The sequence below is a fragment of the Colletotrichum truncatum genome, assembly GCF_014235925.2.
Source record: "Colletotrichum truncatum strain CMES1059 chromosome Unknown Contig_0007, whole genome shotgun sequence".
Lineage (NCBI taxonomy): Eukaryota > Fungi > Ascomycota > Sordariomycetes > Glomerellales > Glomerellaceae > Colletotrichum > Colletotrichum truncatum.
Genome location: NW_027222404.1, coordinates 2,443,536 through 2,457,121, shown reverse-complemented (window position 1 = coordinate 2,457,121; position 13,586 = coordinate 2,443,536). Strand labels below are relative to the sequence as shown.

Sequence of the window (13,586 nt, the reverse complement as noted above, 5' to 3'; positions counted from 1 at the left end):
TGTCATAGGCACCCGCTAATCCTTGCAAACTTTTCTCTAGGCTGCAACTGGCATACTGTGACTCTTTTAATCCGTCACACAGCATCGGTCCCCAGTTTCGACCTTCAGGGATTGTTTGCTACTCTAGTCAATGATTGTAAAGGCTTGATATCTCCAGACTTGAAAGGGACATGGATTAAGGTGTCTTATAGGAATTACTTTACATTTCTCTTGTCATTTACACAATAGTTAAAGGAAGAGTTTTCAATCCCTTCTCACCTTCATCCTCATCATCTCAACCACCCGTCAGCATCACAGATTTCCGTCATTACCCTTCTTCCAACACTCACAGTTGCGTTGGGATTCTTGGTTTCCCCTTCCACCTGCTTCGTTACTCCTATATCACAAATACCAATCATCAGACAAATAGATTGAGTTCTCAAAGACAGTCGTACGCAAAACATGTTTGATCAGCTGCCAGATGACATCGTTTTGGAGATTGTCTCCCATCTGAGAACCGCTCGCGATGTCGCTAGGCTTGCATCGTCGTGTAAGCACCTCTACCACCTTCTTAGCGAAGATGGATGGCGTACTTTCGTCAGAACCTGCTTCCCCCTTCTGCCCCTTCCCGTTGGGAAGCATCCCAAATGGAATGAGTTGGCGAACACCTTAACCCGCCAAACGCGGGCTTGGGACACCAAAGCTTTCCAGCCCATCGCGTACACGGACAGCCGCCGCCGGGACGGCAATTTCTTCACTGGATACAGCAACGCAGCCCGTCCTTTCCATCCCGTTATTGACGCTCGTCTAACCTTTGACAAGAGCTGGGAGGTTGTCTCCTGGGGCGCTGGCGAAGATGTTGTAGGCCGCTTCAGGCCTCTCAACAGCCGAGGCGACGCAGATGCATGGTTTCGCATGGAGGGCAAAGCCAAGGGCTACAGCCCGGGAGTGGGCGATGTCACGGCTATCCAGCTTGCCGAACCGAATGGGAAGCTAGGCCTTCTTGTCGGTAGAGCCAACGGCGATCTGTCGCTTGTTTCAGCGGCGCCGGGGAGCGCAGGAAAGACGCTCTTAGATTTCAAGATTCCCAAGCCCACTGGCAGCTTAGAAGCTACCACATGGACCTCAATCGGTTCTATTGACATTCTGCCCAATCAAGCATCAGTGATTGCTGGTAACAGGGCTACTGTCAGCTTGTTCCCCTTGGACCCGGATGGCACAGGCGAGGCAGCTCCGTTAGACTCTCAAACATTTGACATGCCCGGCTGTGGCAGGACGCAGTTCGTCCACGCCGCCAAGGCGATGAACAACGACACCATCATCTGCGCGCTCGCCGGCGACACCGACCCGCTCCGTTATCTTACTATCACACCGACAGGCTTTACCTCCAACCTCGTCTCGAAGAACTCTTCTCTCCTCGCCTCTCGCGGCATCGACCCTGACAAGAAACTCACCGTTCGCGCAATCCAACCTGTTAGCCCAGGCCCTTCCGGCCATACCAATCTCCTTTTGAGTGCTTGGGACGATGGAACCTGTCGTCTGCTTGACGTTCGTACCCCGTCACCTTATGATGCCCTCTACCGCGATATGTATCAGCCCTTCGAGCCCATCTCGTCACTTATAACATACGGCTCCGACCGCTTCGTTGCAGGCAGCGCCGAGATAGAGGCGCTCAAAATATTCGACTTCCGATGGAGCAAGTCTTATTACCACTCCGCCGCCCTGCCCTGCTGGTCCGGCACGCCATTCCCGGATCCGCTTAGGGGTACTAGCAGTCGTCCGCTGAGTTTGATGGGGGTGGGATGCGACAGCTTCAGAGGGAGGAGCTGCGTCTGGCACGAGCATTCGCGGCGGGATTACTACCGACCCAACTACCGCTTCCATGTTATGCCCTTCAAAGGCGCTCCGAGAGCGTCCAACTCGCGCATTTTCTCCCTTGCGAAGGCGTCCGACGTCTCTGACTCTTTCTACGTTGGCCTCGCGGGGGCTGTTGCAGAGTTCACAACGGCGATTTCGGATGGAGGCGAGGATGGGGTGCCACCGGCGGTGGCTTCAGCAGCCGAGAAGCGCGGTTGGCGGGCACAGGAGTCACAATTCAGCTTCGCGGAGACGGGCGACGGATTGCTTCATCCAGGTGTGTCGATGAGTACTTTCATGCCTCGCCTCGTCCAGCGGTTCGGGGACGAAATAGATGCACCGCAGTATAGCAGCTGGTATACTCGGCAGACACCAAAGACAGCGGCGTGGCATCGCTGGGATAAAAGCTTTTGGCGGCCAACACACTTCACTTTCTGAACTGAAACCCATTAATAGAAGAATGATTTTAGATGGATAGGAAGGAAGCGGTGTTGTGAACAATACACAATAGATGGCGCCTGAAGCAGGAAAGAGAAGAAGTAGTTTTCACTCCAGGTAAGGTCAGGGATTTGGGTGTTACGGTTAGCACAATTGGAAAGAAGATTTAGCGCATGGGATCGGCGGGAATTACAAATATAGTAGAATGAGTAGGGAAAAAGAAGTTCATTGCAATATTGGTCTTTTACAACTTCGGACACTTTTCTTTTGCGTCCAAAAAAGATATGGTATACACATCACCAACGGCGATTCCTGCCACCTCCCTGAGACTCCTCGCTCTGTCGCTCTCGCTCAAGCATTTCGTCAAATTCTTTTTGAGCCCTGTCCTTCTCTGATGCTCCGGCGTCTTCAGACTGACCCTGCTGACCCTGCCACGCGTTGCCAGATGGCTTTTGCGGGCTCTTTGAAGCTTGGCGCAAGCGATCCCAGGCTGAAACCCCACCGGTGGACGATGACTGAGCCGCTGGTCTTGCAGCCGGAGCAACCGGCGACGCGTCGTCGGAATCCAAACCGTCCGAATCAGCCTTGCCCCAGCCTTGCTGGGAGGCGGAACTTTGCTGGCCCCACCCTGGCCGACTCTCTGAGGCCGGGATCTCTCGCGGTGCTCTGTAATCAGGTCGAGTGCTGGAGTATGTTTCCTGGCCATCTGTCGAGTCCGATGCACTGAGGGCCGTGTAATCCTGGTTCTGCGTTGTTTCGTCAATTCTCGTTGGCTCGCCGTTTCTTCTGGCGATTGCCTCGTCAAGCTGTTTGAAAATTATGCGATATTCCTGTAATTTCGCCTCCGCACGTTGAAAATCTGGTCGAGTCTCGTAGGCTTTGTCTGAAGTGCCTTTCTGTTCTGCTAAATATCTTTGCGTTGCGAGATTGTCCTCTATCTCCCGCATAGCACGGGTGACCTGATCTCGTTGCGCCCGGAGAGCAGAAAGCGGCATTTGGTCTGCAGTAAGGTTGATCAACCTTCCCGGTTTCAAATCTTTGCGGAACTGGCTGAGACGGTCGTCACGAGCGGCTGTAGAGATGGCGACGCTGGTCGCGTATGAACCTAAGAGTGGAGCGGCAAGAAGTCCGGTGACAATACCGTAGGATATGAAACGGACATTATGCCAAGTGATGTTGGCATATTGACCGTTGATAAACGGGGCCCTGAAGCTAGGAAACACTTCAGGGCTGAATTTGGTAAATTTGGGCTGGTAAAAAGGAAATTTGTAGGTGGCTCGTCCCTTCCACGCCATATATCCGCCAACTGCAAAGGCAATGGGCATAATCCAAGCCACGGTGCGGGATTCTTTGTAGGTGATTTCGCTCAAGGCATTCACTTCCTCCTGGGTGGGGTGCCGACCCATGCCTGCTGCAGCGCCGTTGAGCATGAACTTTATCTTTTCAACATGCTGGTCAGGCTTCTGGCCTAGGAGACGCTGCCAGACAGAAAACTGAGGAGTTGGGATCTGATACTCCGCAGGTGGTAGGTCTTTGATGAGAGCTTCGCTGAGCTCAGCCCTCACCGGGACAGGGAAGGCCATCTCGGTGATTGACTGAAGCTCAGTGCCAGGCCTCAATTAACACGACAGACGAGACTGTAATGTATCTGGGGTAAAATTTGTTGAAGTTGTAGATGAGTGATGGCCGTGCAATGAGTATGGATTAGTTGCCGCAGTTTTGCGGCTTGGAAGTCCTGACGTAGTCGTGGACTGACGGAGCTTGGTGGAGGTGAAGAAGCTCATGTGGGTCAGACTGGCGGGGTGGAAAGCCGGGTTTTCCGGCTTTCGGCAGAATGGTTTCTCCAGGGCACTTCACCTTCAATGGAAGCTGTTGTTCGCTCGTACAGTTTAATTTATCACGGGTTAAACTTGAGTAACTATGGAAGCAATAAATTTGTATTCCAGGCTTAAATACGCAGCTAGCCTGATTTTACTGGATCCATGTATTTGTTAAAAAAAAAAAAAACACGGATAAATCTACTGAAAGTGTTTATTAACATATGGCTTCGGAGTACTGCCCAGTAAACATGCTTCAATTGTCGGTTGGCTACGTCTCTACAATGGTAGTAGTAAGACAGACAGTTCAGTGGGTTTCTTAATGCAACAACAAGGGGAAACAATTGTTACTTGTGGGGAGTTCATGGTGACTCGCATTCCACAATGTGCAGGGGCGACAATGAGTTACCCAAACCCCACATATTTCCGGGAACGTGCAGCAACGCGTTGGTGTCCTATTAACAACCGTGGAGCAACGACGCGTCTTTGGACGCGTCTAGAGACAACCACTTTACCCTCCGCCCACCTACCTTAGCCAAACTTGCTTCATGACCCCTGTTTTGACTGGCCGGAACTTCAAAGCACTCCGCAATAGTTTCTTCGGACATTGAAGACCCAATATCGCCGGGATGCCTCTCAAGAAGTCATACTCGGAGCATGTTGGACTCCCGCCAAAGGTACATCTCTGAATTAACCCCTCCATTTGGATGCTAGCTGACGTTTCTCCCAGAATCGCTCGTGGCAACGCTCGAAAAGCAATCCGATCAATGCCCAAACGACGCCGCGGCCTCTGGACCCTGTCTCCAACAAAACGAAGAATAAGTTGAACAAGTTTCAGTTTCAATCGGCGGACAACTTCGCCGAGCCAGCAGACCAAGAAAATGGTGCAGTCAAGACGACCCGAGACGATATCACCATCACACCAACGTCAAAGCTGAGCTGGCGAGACCTCATGGAGTCGAACGCCCCAAAAGAAGACAAGCAAACATCGCCGAACGAGCGGATTCTATGGAACAACGAAAGAAACAAAGACGACCGCACATATGCCGCCGCCCTATCTCCAATGATGCCTAGAAAAGGCCGAAAGCGAGCTAGGAGCTCTTCGCCTATATCGTCTCCTTCGCATGAGCAACCTGCTACGCCGGCAGTTAATGTCAAGAAGCTGAGTGCGGCACTCAAATCGCCTCATGCGGATCCAACACTCGAGCTGTGGGACCGGTTTTCTCTGAGCAGCAACGGCAACGTCACGCCGCTGGGCGTGACGAATCCCGCTCTTGCGCATCTAATGTTTTCCTCGTCTCCCCGCAATCCTAAGACTGCTCCTGCCCCTGCTTCTGTTCCTTCCGCCGATGCGAGTTTGCGGAGAGCGATAAGTTGCGGTCTTAACTGGCCAAAGAGGAGAAGGATAGACCGTTCGGACACACCGTCATTCAATAGCACATTGACGAGAGAAACGACGGATAGCTCTAAGAATTCTCTTGTCACAGCCCTGCTGGATACTGTCACCGGCAGCATACAAGAAGACGGCAGTCCGCCGCAAGTATTAGATCCCCCTGTCGAGCATGATATAGAAACGCCGTCTCGCAAGAAAAGAAAACCAGACATCATAAGATCACCTCCTATGTCACCGACACCGAGACCATCTCGAGTACTAAACATATCACATCCAGACAAGAAAAAGGACCTGCAAATGGTGAAAGACTTAGGGCTGGATATGGAAACGAAAACAGGCGCAGCAGAATCTGATTACGGTGATGATTTTGACGAGTTAGACGATGACACTTTTCTGGAACTGGAAGCCGGCATGAGTCTATCACACCCAAAGGAAGACACCAGTGAACAAGCCCCCCCAGTGCCACCGCATACCCAAATAATCAAAGGAAACGATGCTATAGTGGACGACGAATTTGATGATTTGGATGATGACATATTCGAGGTTGCGGAAGGGATCATGGAGAGTGCAGAAACCGAGGCTATATCACACTCTGCGTCATCCACAAAGTCGTCTTCTGCAAAGAATATGGTGCCTTCTCTTGACAACGACCCAGACGACGTTTTCGGTGACGACTTTGGTGCAGACTTTGATTTCGAGGCCGCAGAGCTTGCCGCGACGCAGTCCGCTCAGCAATCACACGCCCCTTTCACAACTGCTGTACGTCCCAACCAACGGCTGCCGCGATAGCAAATGCTAAGATGAAGGTAGACGAGCCAAAAGCCCAAAGCTATTCAGCGATATCTGGTGACCAATGTCCTAGACAACGTATACACCGACGAGCGTGATCGATCCAGGACGGAAAAGGTATGAGGTCTGCCACTATACTACTACATGCGCTTACTCCTAGCTAGATACTGATTGTTCAAGCCGACAACAGCAAGAATATGAAGACCATACATCTCAGAGACGATTGGTATGAAACGCCAGCTCACGCCAAAGCATACGTACATGTCATCGGAACCTTTTCAGCCAGTGGCCAGTGTATCATCAACGACTCCCAAAACATATTAGTACTCCATCCAGACCAGTTGATATCCGCCACTGTTGTCGCCGATTCATTTAGTTGCATGCGCCGGGCGGTTCTGCAGGATCGTGTCAAGGCAACTAGCGAAGCTACTGCTCCTCTGGTCTATGGTACGATGCTCCATGAGATCTTCCAGGAAGCTCTTATGGCGAACACGTGGGACTTAAGGTTTTTGAGCACAATTATCGACAAAGTTATCGAAAAGCATGTTGAGGACTTGTACAAAATCAAAGTCAGCAAGAGTATTGCCAGGGAACATCTTCAATCAAAGATGACAGAGTTGAGCAGTTGGGCCACAGCCTTCGTGGCCTCTCAGCCGAAGGCAAGCATCACACTCCTGATTTATCAAATTATCACTAACAATGTAAAGCCTGATGCCGTCATTCATGACCGTAATGGCAAGAAAGCCAATATGTGCGTCAGTAAGCTGCTCGATGTTGAAGAACACGTTTGGTCGCCTATGTACGGACTCAAGGGGAACATCGATGCAACAGTGCAAGTCACAATGAAAGATGGGAAAGACAAGAAAACCCTGACCGTCCCATTTGAGGTCAAGACAGGCAAGCATGCCAATAGCAACCATATGGCACAGACGGCTCTGTACAATCTTCTTCTTTCCGATCGTTACGACCTTGAAATCGTTTATGGCATCCTGTACTACATGGAAACGTCTCAAACGATGCGCATACCCACCATACGACATGAACTACGACATATGATTATGCAACGGAATCAATTAGCATGTTATATCCGGGAACGTAGTGTTCAGCTGCCTCCGATGAAAAGAAGCAAGAATATGTGTGGGAAATGCTATGCCAAGGCACCATGCTTCATATATCACAAGCTTGCTGATGACGGCAACGGAGAGTCGAGCGGAATGGATGCGCAGTTTGACGAGGTGGTTAAACATCTTACGCCCAAACATCAAGAATTCTTCCTCAAATGGGAGAATCTACTGACAAAAGAGGAAAAGGAAACCCAGAAGTTGAAAAGAGAACTGTGGACGATGGTTAGCGAAGATCGCGAGAAGGTGGGAAGATGTTTTTCGGATGTCGTCATTGAAGAAGGCTCATGGTCCGAAGACTTGGGCACTTCAAAGATCAACCGTTTTAACTACACTTTCGTTAAGCGACTTCCGAACCCAAACCATTCATTCTTGGAGTCACAGCTGGCTGTTGGTGAGCCGATCGTCATTTCCGACGAAGAAGGCCACTTCGCACTTGCTCTAGGCTATGTTACTGCGCTGCGCAAGCAGAGAATCAGCGTAGCCGTTGACAGGCGGCTGCATAACGCTCGCATTCGGCAACCCGGTTTCGACGAATCGAACAATCAAGTCTTTGCTAGCATCATGGAGGTCGTTCCTGAGGGCTGCACACAAGACCAAACTCAGGGGAGAATTAGACAAGCGCCTACTCGCTATCGGCTTGACAAAGACGAGTTTAGTAATGGCATGGCAGTCGTTCGAAACAATCTTGTTCAAACTATGGCTGAAGGCGTCTTTGGCTCTCGCGAAATTCGTCGCCTTATCGTGGACCTGGTTCCGCCGAGGTTCAAATCGGTGCCCACACAATATACTGTGGCAGACCGAGAATCTCTCAACGTGGACCAGCATAGGGCGATCGAGAAGGTTATGAGTGCCCAAGACTACGCACTAGTGCTTGGCATGCCTGGTACGGGCAAAACGACCACTATTGCACATATCATCAGAGCCCTCGTATCCCAAGGGAAAAGTGTGCTGCTTACCTCATACACACATACTGCAGTCGACAATATTCTGCTCAAACTCAAGGACGACAAGACACCTGTCCTTCGACTCGGCGCTCCTGCCAAAGTACACCCAGATGTTCAGCAATTCGCAATTCTGGCTGGGCAGCCCATGGACTCATTTGAGCAGATCAAAGAAGCGTGGCATGAGACACCGATTGTAGCAACAACCTGTCTCGGCATTGGTCACGCGCTATTCAATGAGCGCACGTTTGACTACTGTATTGTTGACGAAGCATCTCAGATCACCTTGCCCATCTGCCTTGGACCGATTCGAATGGCAAAGACTTTCGTCTTAGTCGGAGATCACAACCAGCTTCCACCGCTTGTACAAAATGAGGAAGCTCGAGAAGGCGGTCTTGATGTTAGCCTGTTTAAGCTTCTCTCAGACACACATCCCGACTCGGTTGTGAATCTGGAGCATCAATACCGCATGTGTGAAGACATTATGACTCTCAGCAACACCTTGATTTACAAAGGTCGATTAAGATGTGGCACTGAGCAACTGCGATTCAAGAAGCTTCACGTACCGAATATGAACGCGCTAAAGCATCTCCACTACGACTTGTCGACCACGCACCAACCAGAACCACCAAAGTCGTTCTGCACTTCCATGGCAGAGAGCAACTGTTGGCTCCGAGATCTCATAGACGGCGAAACCCGTGTGAGATTTGTCAACACCGACACTCTTCTACCCCTTATTCGAGAGGAGGCGAAGGGCAACCGCATTGTAAATCCGGCAGAAGCACGCATTGTCAAACAGCTTGTTGAAGGCCTCCTCACGGCTGGCGTCCCCGATGGAGAGATTGGGGTCATGACACATTATCGCTCGCAATTTTCCTTGCTAAAACACGGCCTTCGCAACCACGTTGGCGTGGAAATGCACACCGCTGATCGATTTCAAGGGCGGGACAAAGATGTTGTTATCCTTTCGTTGGTACGTAGCAACGACGGATGCAGCATTGGCGATCTTTTGAAAGACTGGCGCCGCATCAACGTAGCCTTCACACGAGCCAAGACCAAGCTTCTGGTCGTGGGTAGCAAGAATACGCTTAAAGGCAGCGGGAGGGAAGAAATGCTAAGCAAGTTTATCAGTCTCATGGAAGAGCGAGACTGGATTTACGATTTGCCTGCAGATGCATTGGACAGCCACTTCTTTGACGACACAGCAACACAATTTACTGCAAGTGGCATCTCGCCTATCAAGGGGAAGAAAAATGCAAGCTCGAGAACGGGCTTTAGTCCGAGGAAAGCCCCAAGGCTGGGCCTAGGAGTTGACAAGGAAAACTACAGACCTGAGCCCAAGAGGGCAAGGATAGGGGAGAAGGTTCTTATGAAGAACAAGGTCATTCTCAGGGACATTCTTAATGAAATGACGAACGGTGGTTATTGATATACATAACTAGAGTTGGATTATGTGTCGCTGGCATGGGCGTTAATTGGGAACTGTTAGGATTCTGGTATATAGAGTGCTGTATGAAGCCACTCACGGCGCAACTTGAATACGAGCGATTGCATATGTTGGTTTAATCACGTATATCCATTTGCCATTGGAATTAATTGCGATTCCATTAAAGGAAGGACAATAGTCGTCTTCGGGGAAGAAGGGTCTTTTAAGCACACCGACGTCGTAAATCTTTGGGTGGTTGAAAAAGGTCTACCGACGTAACATCGTATCTAAGTCTCAAGGCCACAGAATTCACGAATCATTTTCATCTCCTACATATTTGAGATCTCCATTTCCTTGCTGAAGAGGAAAGCAATTGCCGGGTGTAATAACTCAAAGTGGCTGAATGTCGGGTGGAGTCGGTATTGCATATCACGTGATTCGATGACTAACCATCCCGACGTGGACCCGAGAATCCAACTCCAATCCAACAACCTCACTTGTGAGCAACGACGCAAACTCCGACCACCGTGCCGCGAAGCTCCCACCTCAATCCCCGTCCATCTCATCACCGAAATTACGCCAATTGGGACGCCCTTTCTCCCGAGAAGCAGAGTCACGACTCCGAAGATGCCGGCGATACGACCGACTGCGGCCATCCGCGCCGCCCGCGCTATCAAGACTACTACTGTCGCTCCCTCCACGAGGGCCTTCTCTGTGACGGCCCGCCGTGCTGGTGGCGGCTCCGACTTCGACCCCCCTACCGGCTGGCTCTGGGGTGTTAAGCCCGGTGAGAAGTACGAGAAGGAGGGCTGGGAGCTCCCCTTTTACACTCTGTTCTGCGGAGGCATCATCGCCACTGGCGTTGTCCTCGCCTTCAAGCCCGATACTTCGTGAGTTTGACCCTTCATTTCCTACTGCAGTATTGCCTCTTTGTAAACTTTGGTGCACGAGTGTTTGGAGAATCAGTTGTTTAGAAATATTACCGATTGTGGGCCGGCAGGAGTCGGTCTGGCTTGCGGCAATTTGTTGATTCAGGGTTGTCTCGGTCCATTGACTAACGATGTCCGAAATACAGGCTCGACACATGGGCGCTTGAGGAGGCTAGAAGGAGATTAGAAAAGGAGGGCATTCTGCCAGACCCTGAGAAGTGAGGAGCGATATCACGTCCATACATGCGTACTCGACAAACCGACTTTACTTGGGGCCACTTGGCCGGACGGGGAGAACATAGAAGAGGAGTGGCGTGACGGAACAAAGAACCCGAGCCGCGAGGATGGAGCGAGAAAAAACCAAGAAGCAGAGATTACGGAAGAAAGCTTTGCCTACGCTGGCGATGTCTTTTTTCGACAAAGTGTATATGACCGCCCTTGAACTAGTTTTCCTTTTCCCTTTTTACACTACGAGCGAAGACCTTCCAATCTTCGCGAGCTGCCGAATGATTAGATTACATCGATGACGTTTGAGCTTCTGCGGCCATGTCGGTGAGATGCTGATGCAGTTGTTGAAAGGAGAGGAGACGTAGTAATTGGCAGATTTAGTGGTGCAGCTCCATTGACTCATGCTCCCAGCGCTATCGACTCATCACTCACATGTTTGTCTTGGGCCAGAATAGTTATGTGAGGTTTAATGCGAATTGAGTCTAGGCTATACTCGCACTTGTTACAATTAGCACCGATAAAGAGGAAGCGTAGACACTGCATCCAAACACGTGCAGTACTTTCTTTAAAGCTTGTTAAACATCTATTGCACACGCTTTCCTTATGAATATCTACAAATTTACAACTCTTTGCTAACGCAGCGCTTACGATGAAGCAACATAGCTCCACTCGTGCTCCTCGTCACCGTACTGCCTCGCCTCAATCCAGCCCTTCATTCGCAGAGCGATCTCACCAGACTCCTCAGCTTCAGTAAGACCACAGTTGATGGTCTTGCCCTTCCACGAAATAGTGCGGATGGGGCTGACAATGGCGGCAGTGCCGGATCCGAAGGCCTCCATCAAACGACCCTCTTGATCGGCCTGGTCAAGCTCAGTCATGGTGTACTTGCGCTCAGAAACCATCCAGCCCTCAGGCACCAGCTTCTCGCGGGCCAAAGACAGAACCGTGTCACGAGTAACACCCTCCAGGATGGTACCATCCAGAGGAGCGGTCACAAGCTCCTTCTGGCCCGTCTCCTTGTTCTTGATAGCGGCGAACATGTTCATGGTGCCAACCTCGGTGACGTACTCCTCCTCGCCGAAAAGCCACAGGTTCTGCTGATGGCCGCGGCTGGCAGCCTCCAACTGGGGGACGATACAAGGTGCATAGTTGGCACCGAGCTTCTTGTCACCAACACCGCCGGGCCAGGCGCGGACGGCATAATCGGTGGCCTCGAGAGAAACAGCCTTGAAGCCAGTAGGGTAGTAGGGGCCGACAGGGGAGGCGATGACGTAGAGCAGGGCGGAGCCGGGAGGACCGACGCCAAGGGTCTTTTGAGTGCCGATCATGGTAGGTCGGAGGTAAAGAGAGTAGCCTCTCTCCTCGGGGATGTAGTGCTGGTCAAGCTGGACAAGCTTGGAGATCAGGTCGATCATGGTAGTGGGCTCGAAGGTGGGAAGGGCGATACGGGCAGCAGACTTGTTAAGACGAGCCATGTTCTTGTCCGGGCGGAAGAGTCTGATTTGGCCGCTCTTATCCTTGTAGGCCTTCATACCCTCGAAACATTCAAAGGCATAGTGGAAAACGCATGTCGCGGGATCGAGAGAGAGGTTCTGGTAAGGGATGATCTTGGGGTTCAGCCAACCCTCGTTTTGGTTCCACTCGATGGTGAGCATATGGTCTGCAGCGGATGGTCAGCAATCATGATCCGACAGAGGTGTAAGATTTATTCTGACCAGTGAATTTGCGGCCAAAAACAAGCTCCTCCGGGTTGCCCAGAGTGCCGGGAGTCTTGGTTTTCTCAACAGTAAGCTTGGACGCGTCGATGCCGAGAGGCTTTGCTGCAGAGGCGGCCTCAGGCTTGACGCTGTAAAATCTTGTTGACTGCCACGCGACGTTGGCTATCCTGGGTGAGGTCTGAGATAACCTGAGAGCACCGGCAGCGCGGGTGGCGCGGGGGAAGAGCTGTCGCATCATCGCGACGGTAGCTGTGAAATGGGAGAGAAAAAAAGGTGGAAAGTTTTTCTGGCACCCAAGCTCAGATTCTCGTAAATAAGAGTAGATATATACTGAACGGTATGACTCTTTCAAGTAAACCAAACTGAAATATGTCAGTTGCGGTCAATGGTGAACTCAATTGACCAATCCAATTCTTGATAAAAGCAGAGTAGGGCGCAATTTGAAGGTGCGTGGAGGCGGAGGAGTCAGAAAATCGGAGCGTTATCGGACCTGTTATGCCGTTGCTTTCCATCATTAACTGTTCAGGGTCCCGGCGCCGGACCCGTCCCGCTGCAGGTAGGTCAGCGACAGCATTGATTGGGTGACAAGCACCCCTCTAAAGCCGCGACCAGCAAGTGGGCTGGCTGCCCCAGCTCAGGCAAGGTGCCCAACCCAATTGCTTGGCGGGAGGCTTCTATGCCGAGCACTGGAGCTGCAGGGGTTCGTTACTGTGGGATCATCGCTAAAACATGGATATCTTGCTGATTGGACTTGGGACGCTCTTACCTATCAGCGACGTGGACATTGACGCGGCTGATTATCAGCTTGAGCCAACTTGCTAACTTGACTAAGAACCCCCCTTACTTTGAAAGGCGATAAACGAAAGATTCAGTTTCTCTTCCGACAATAATCCAATTCTTGTGGCTATTCACCCGCCCTGCATCAACCTTTAAGGACAAAGAGGCAC

The 13,586-nt window shown here is 51.1% G+C and overlaps 5 protein-coding genes across 5 annotated transcripts; 3 read left to right on the top strand and 2 right to left on the bottom strand.

The window, feature by feature from the left end:
- Positions 1 to 441: 441 nt before the first annotated feature.
- Positions 442 to 2,274, top strand: CTRU02_211090 (F-box domain protein; the record flags this gene model as incomplete). Its single annotated transcript, XM_036720115.1, has 1 exon — positions 442 to 2,274. The coding sequence occupies one exon, from the start codon at positions 442 to 444 to the stop codon at positions 2,272 to 2,274; it is 1,833 nt and encodes a 610-aa protein (XP_036587858.1).
- A 296-nt stretch (positions 2,275 to 2,570) lies between these two features.
- CTRU02_211091 (uncharacterized protein) lies at positions 2,571 to 3,857 on the bottom strand (the record flags this gene model as incomplete). Its single annotated transcript, XM_036720114.1, has 1 exon — positions 2,571 to 3,857. The coding sequence occupies one exon, from the start codon at positions 3,855 to 3,857 to the stop codon at positions 2,571 to 2,573; it is 1,287 nt and encodes a 428-aa protein (XP_036587857.1).
- An 863-nt stretch (positions 3,858 to 4,720) lies between these two features.
- Positions 4,721 to 9,767, top strand: CTRU02_211089 (DNA replication ATP-dependent helicase Dna2; the record flags this gene model as incomplete). Its single annotated transcript, XM_070205572.1, has 4 exons — positions 4,721 to 4,768; positions 4,822 to 6,243; positions 6,295 to 6,390; positions 6,438 to 9,767. 4 exons carry the CDS (start codon positions 4,721 to 4,723, stop codon positions 9,765 to 9,767), a joined length of 4,896 nt encoding a protein of 1,631 aa, XP_070060815.1.
- Positions 9,768 to 10,391: 624 nt separating this feature from the next.
- On the top strand, positions 10,392 to 10,915 carry CTRU02_211088 (NADH:ubiquinone oxidoreductase 11.6kD subunit; the record flags this gene model as incomplete). The annotated part of the gene is made up of 2 exons (XM_036720112.1): positions 10,392 to 10,654; positions 10,840 to 10,915. The coding sequence occupies 2 exons, from the start codon at positions 10,392 to 10,394 to the stop codon at positions 10,913 to 10,915; spliced, it is 339 nt and encodes a 112-aa protein (XP_036587855.1).
- A 650-nt stretch (positions 10,916 to 11,565) lies between these two features.
- On the bottom strand, positions 11,566 to 12,877 carry CTRU02_211087 (branched-chain amino acid cytosolic; the record flags this gene model as incomplete). The annotated part of the gene is made up of 2 exons (XM_036720111.1): positions 11,566 to 12,581; positions 12,637 to 12,877. The coding sequence occupies 2 exons, from the start codon at positions 12,875 to 12,877 to the stop codon at positions 11,566 to 11,568; spliced, it is 1,257 nt and encodes a 418-aa protein (XP_036587854.1).
- Between the last annotated feature and the right edge of the window lie 709 nt (positions 12,878 to 13,586).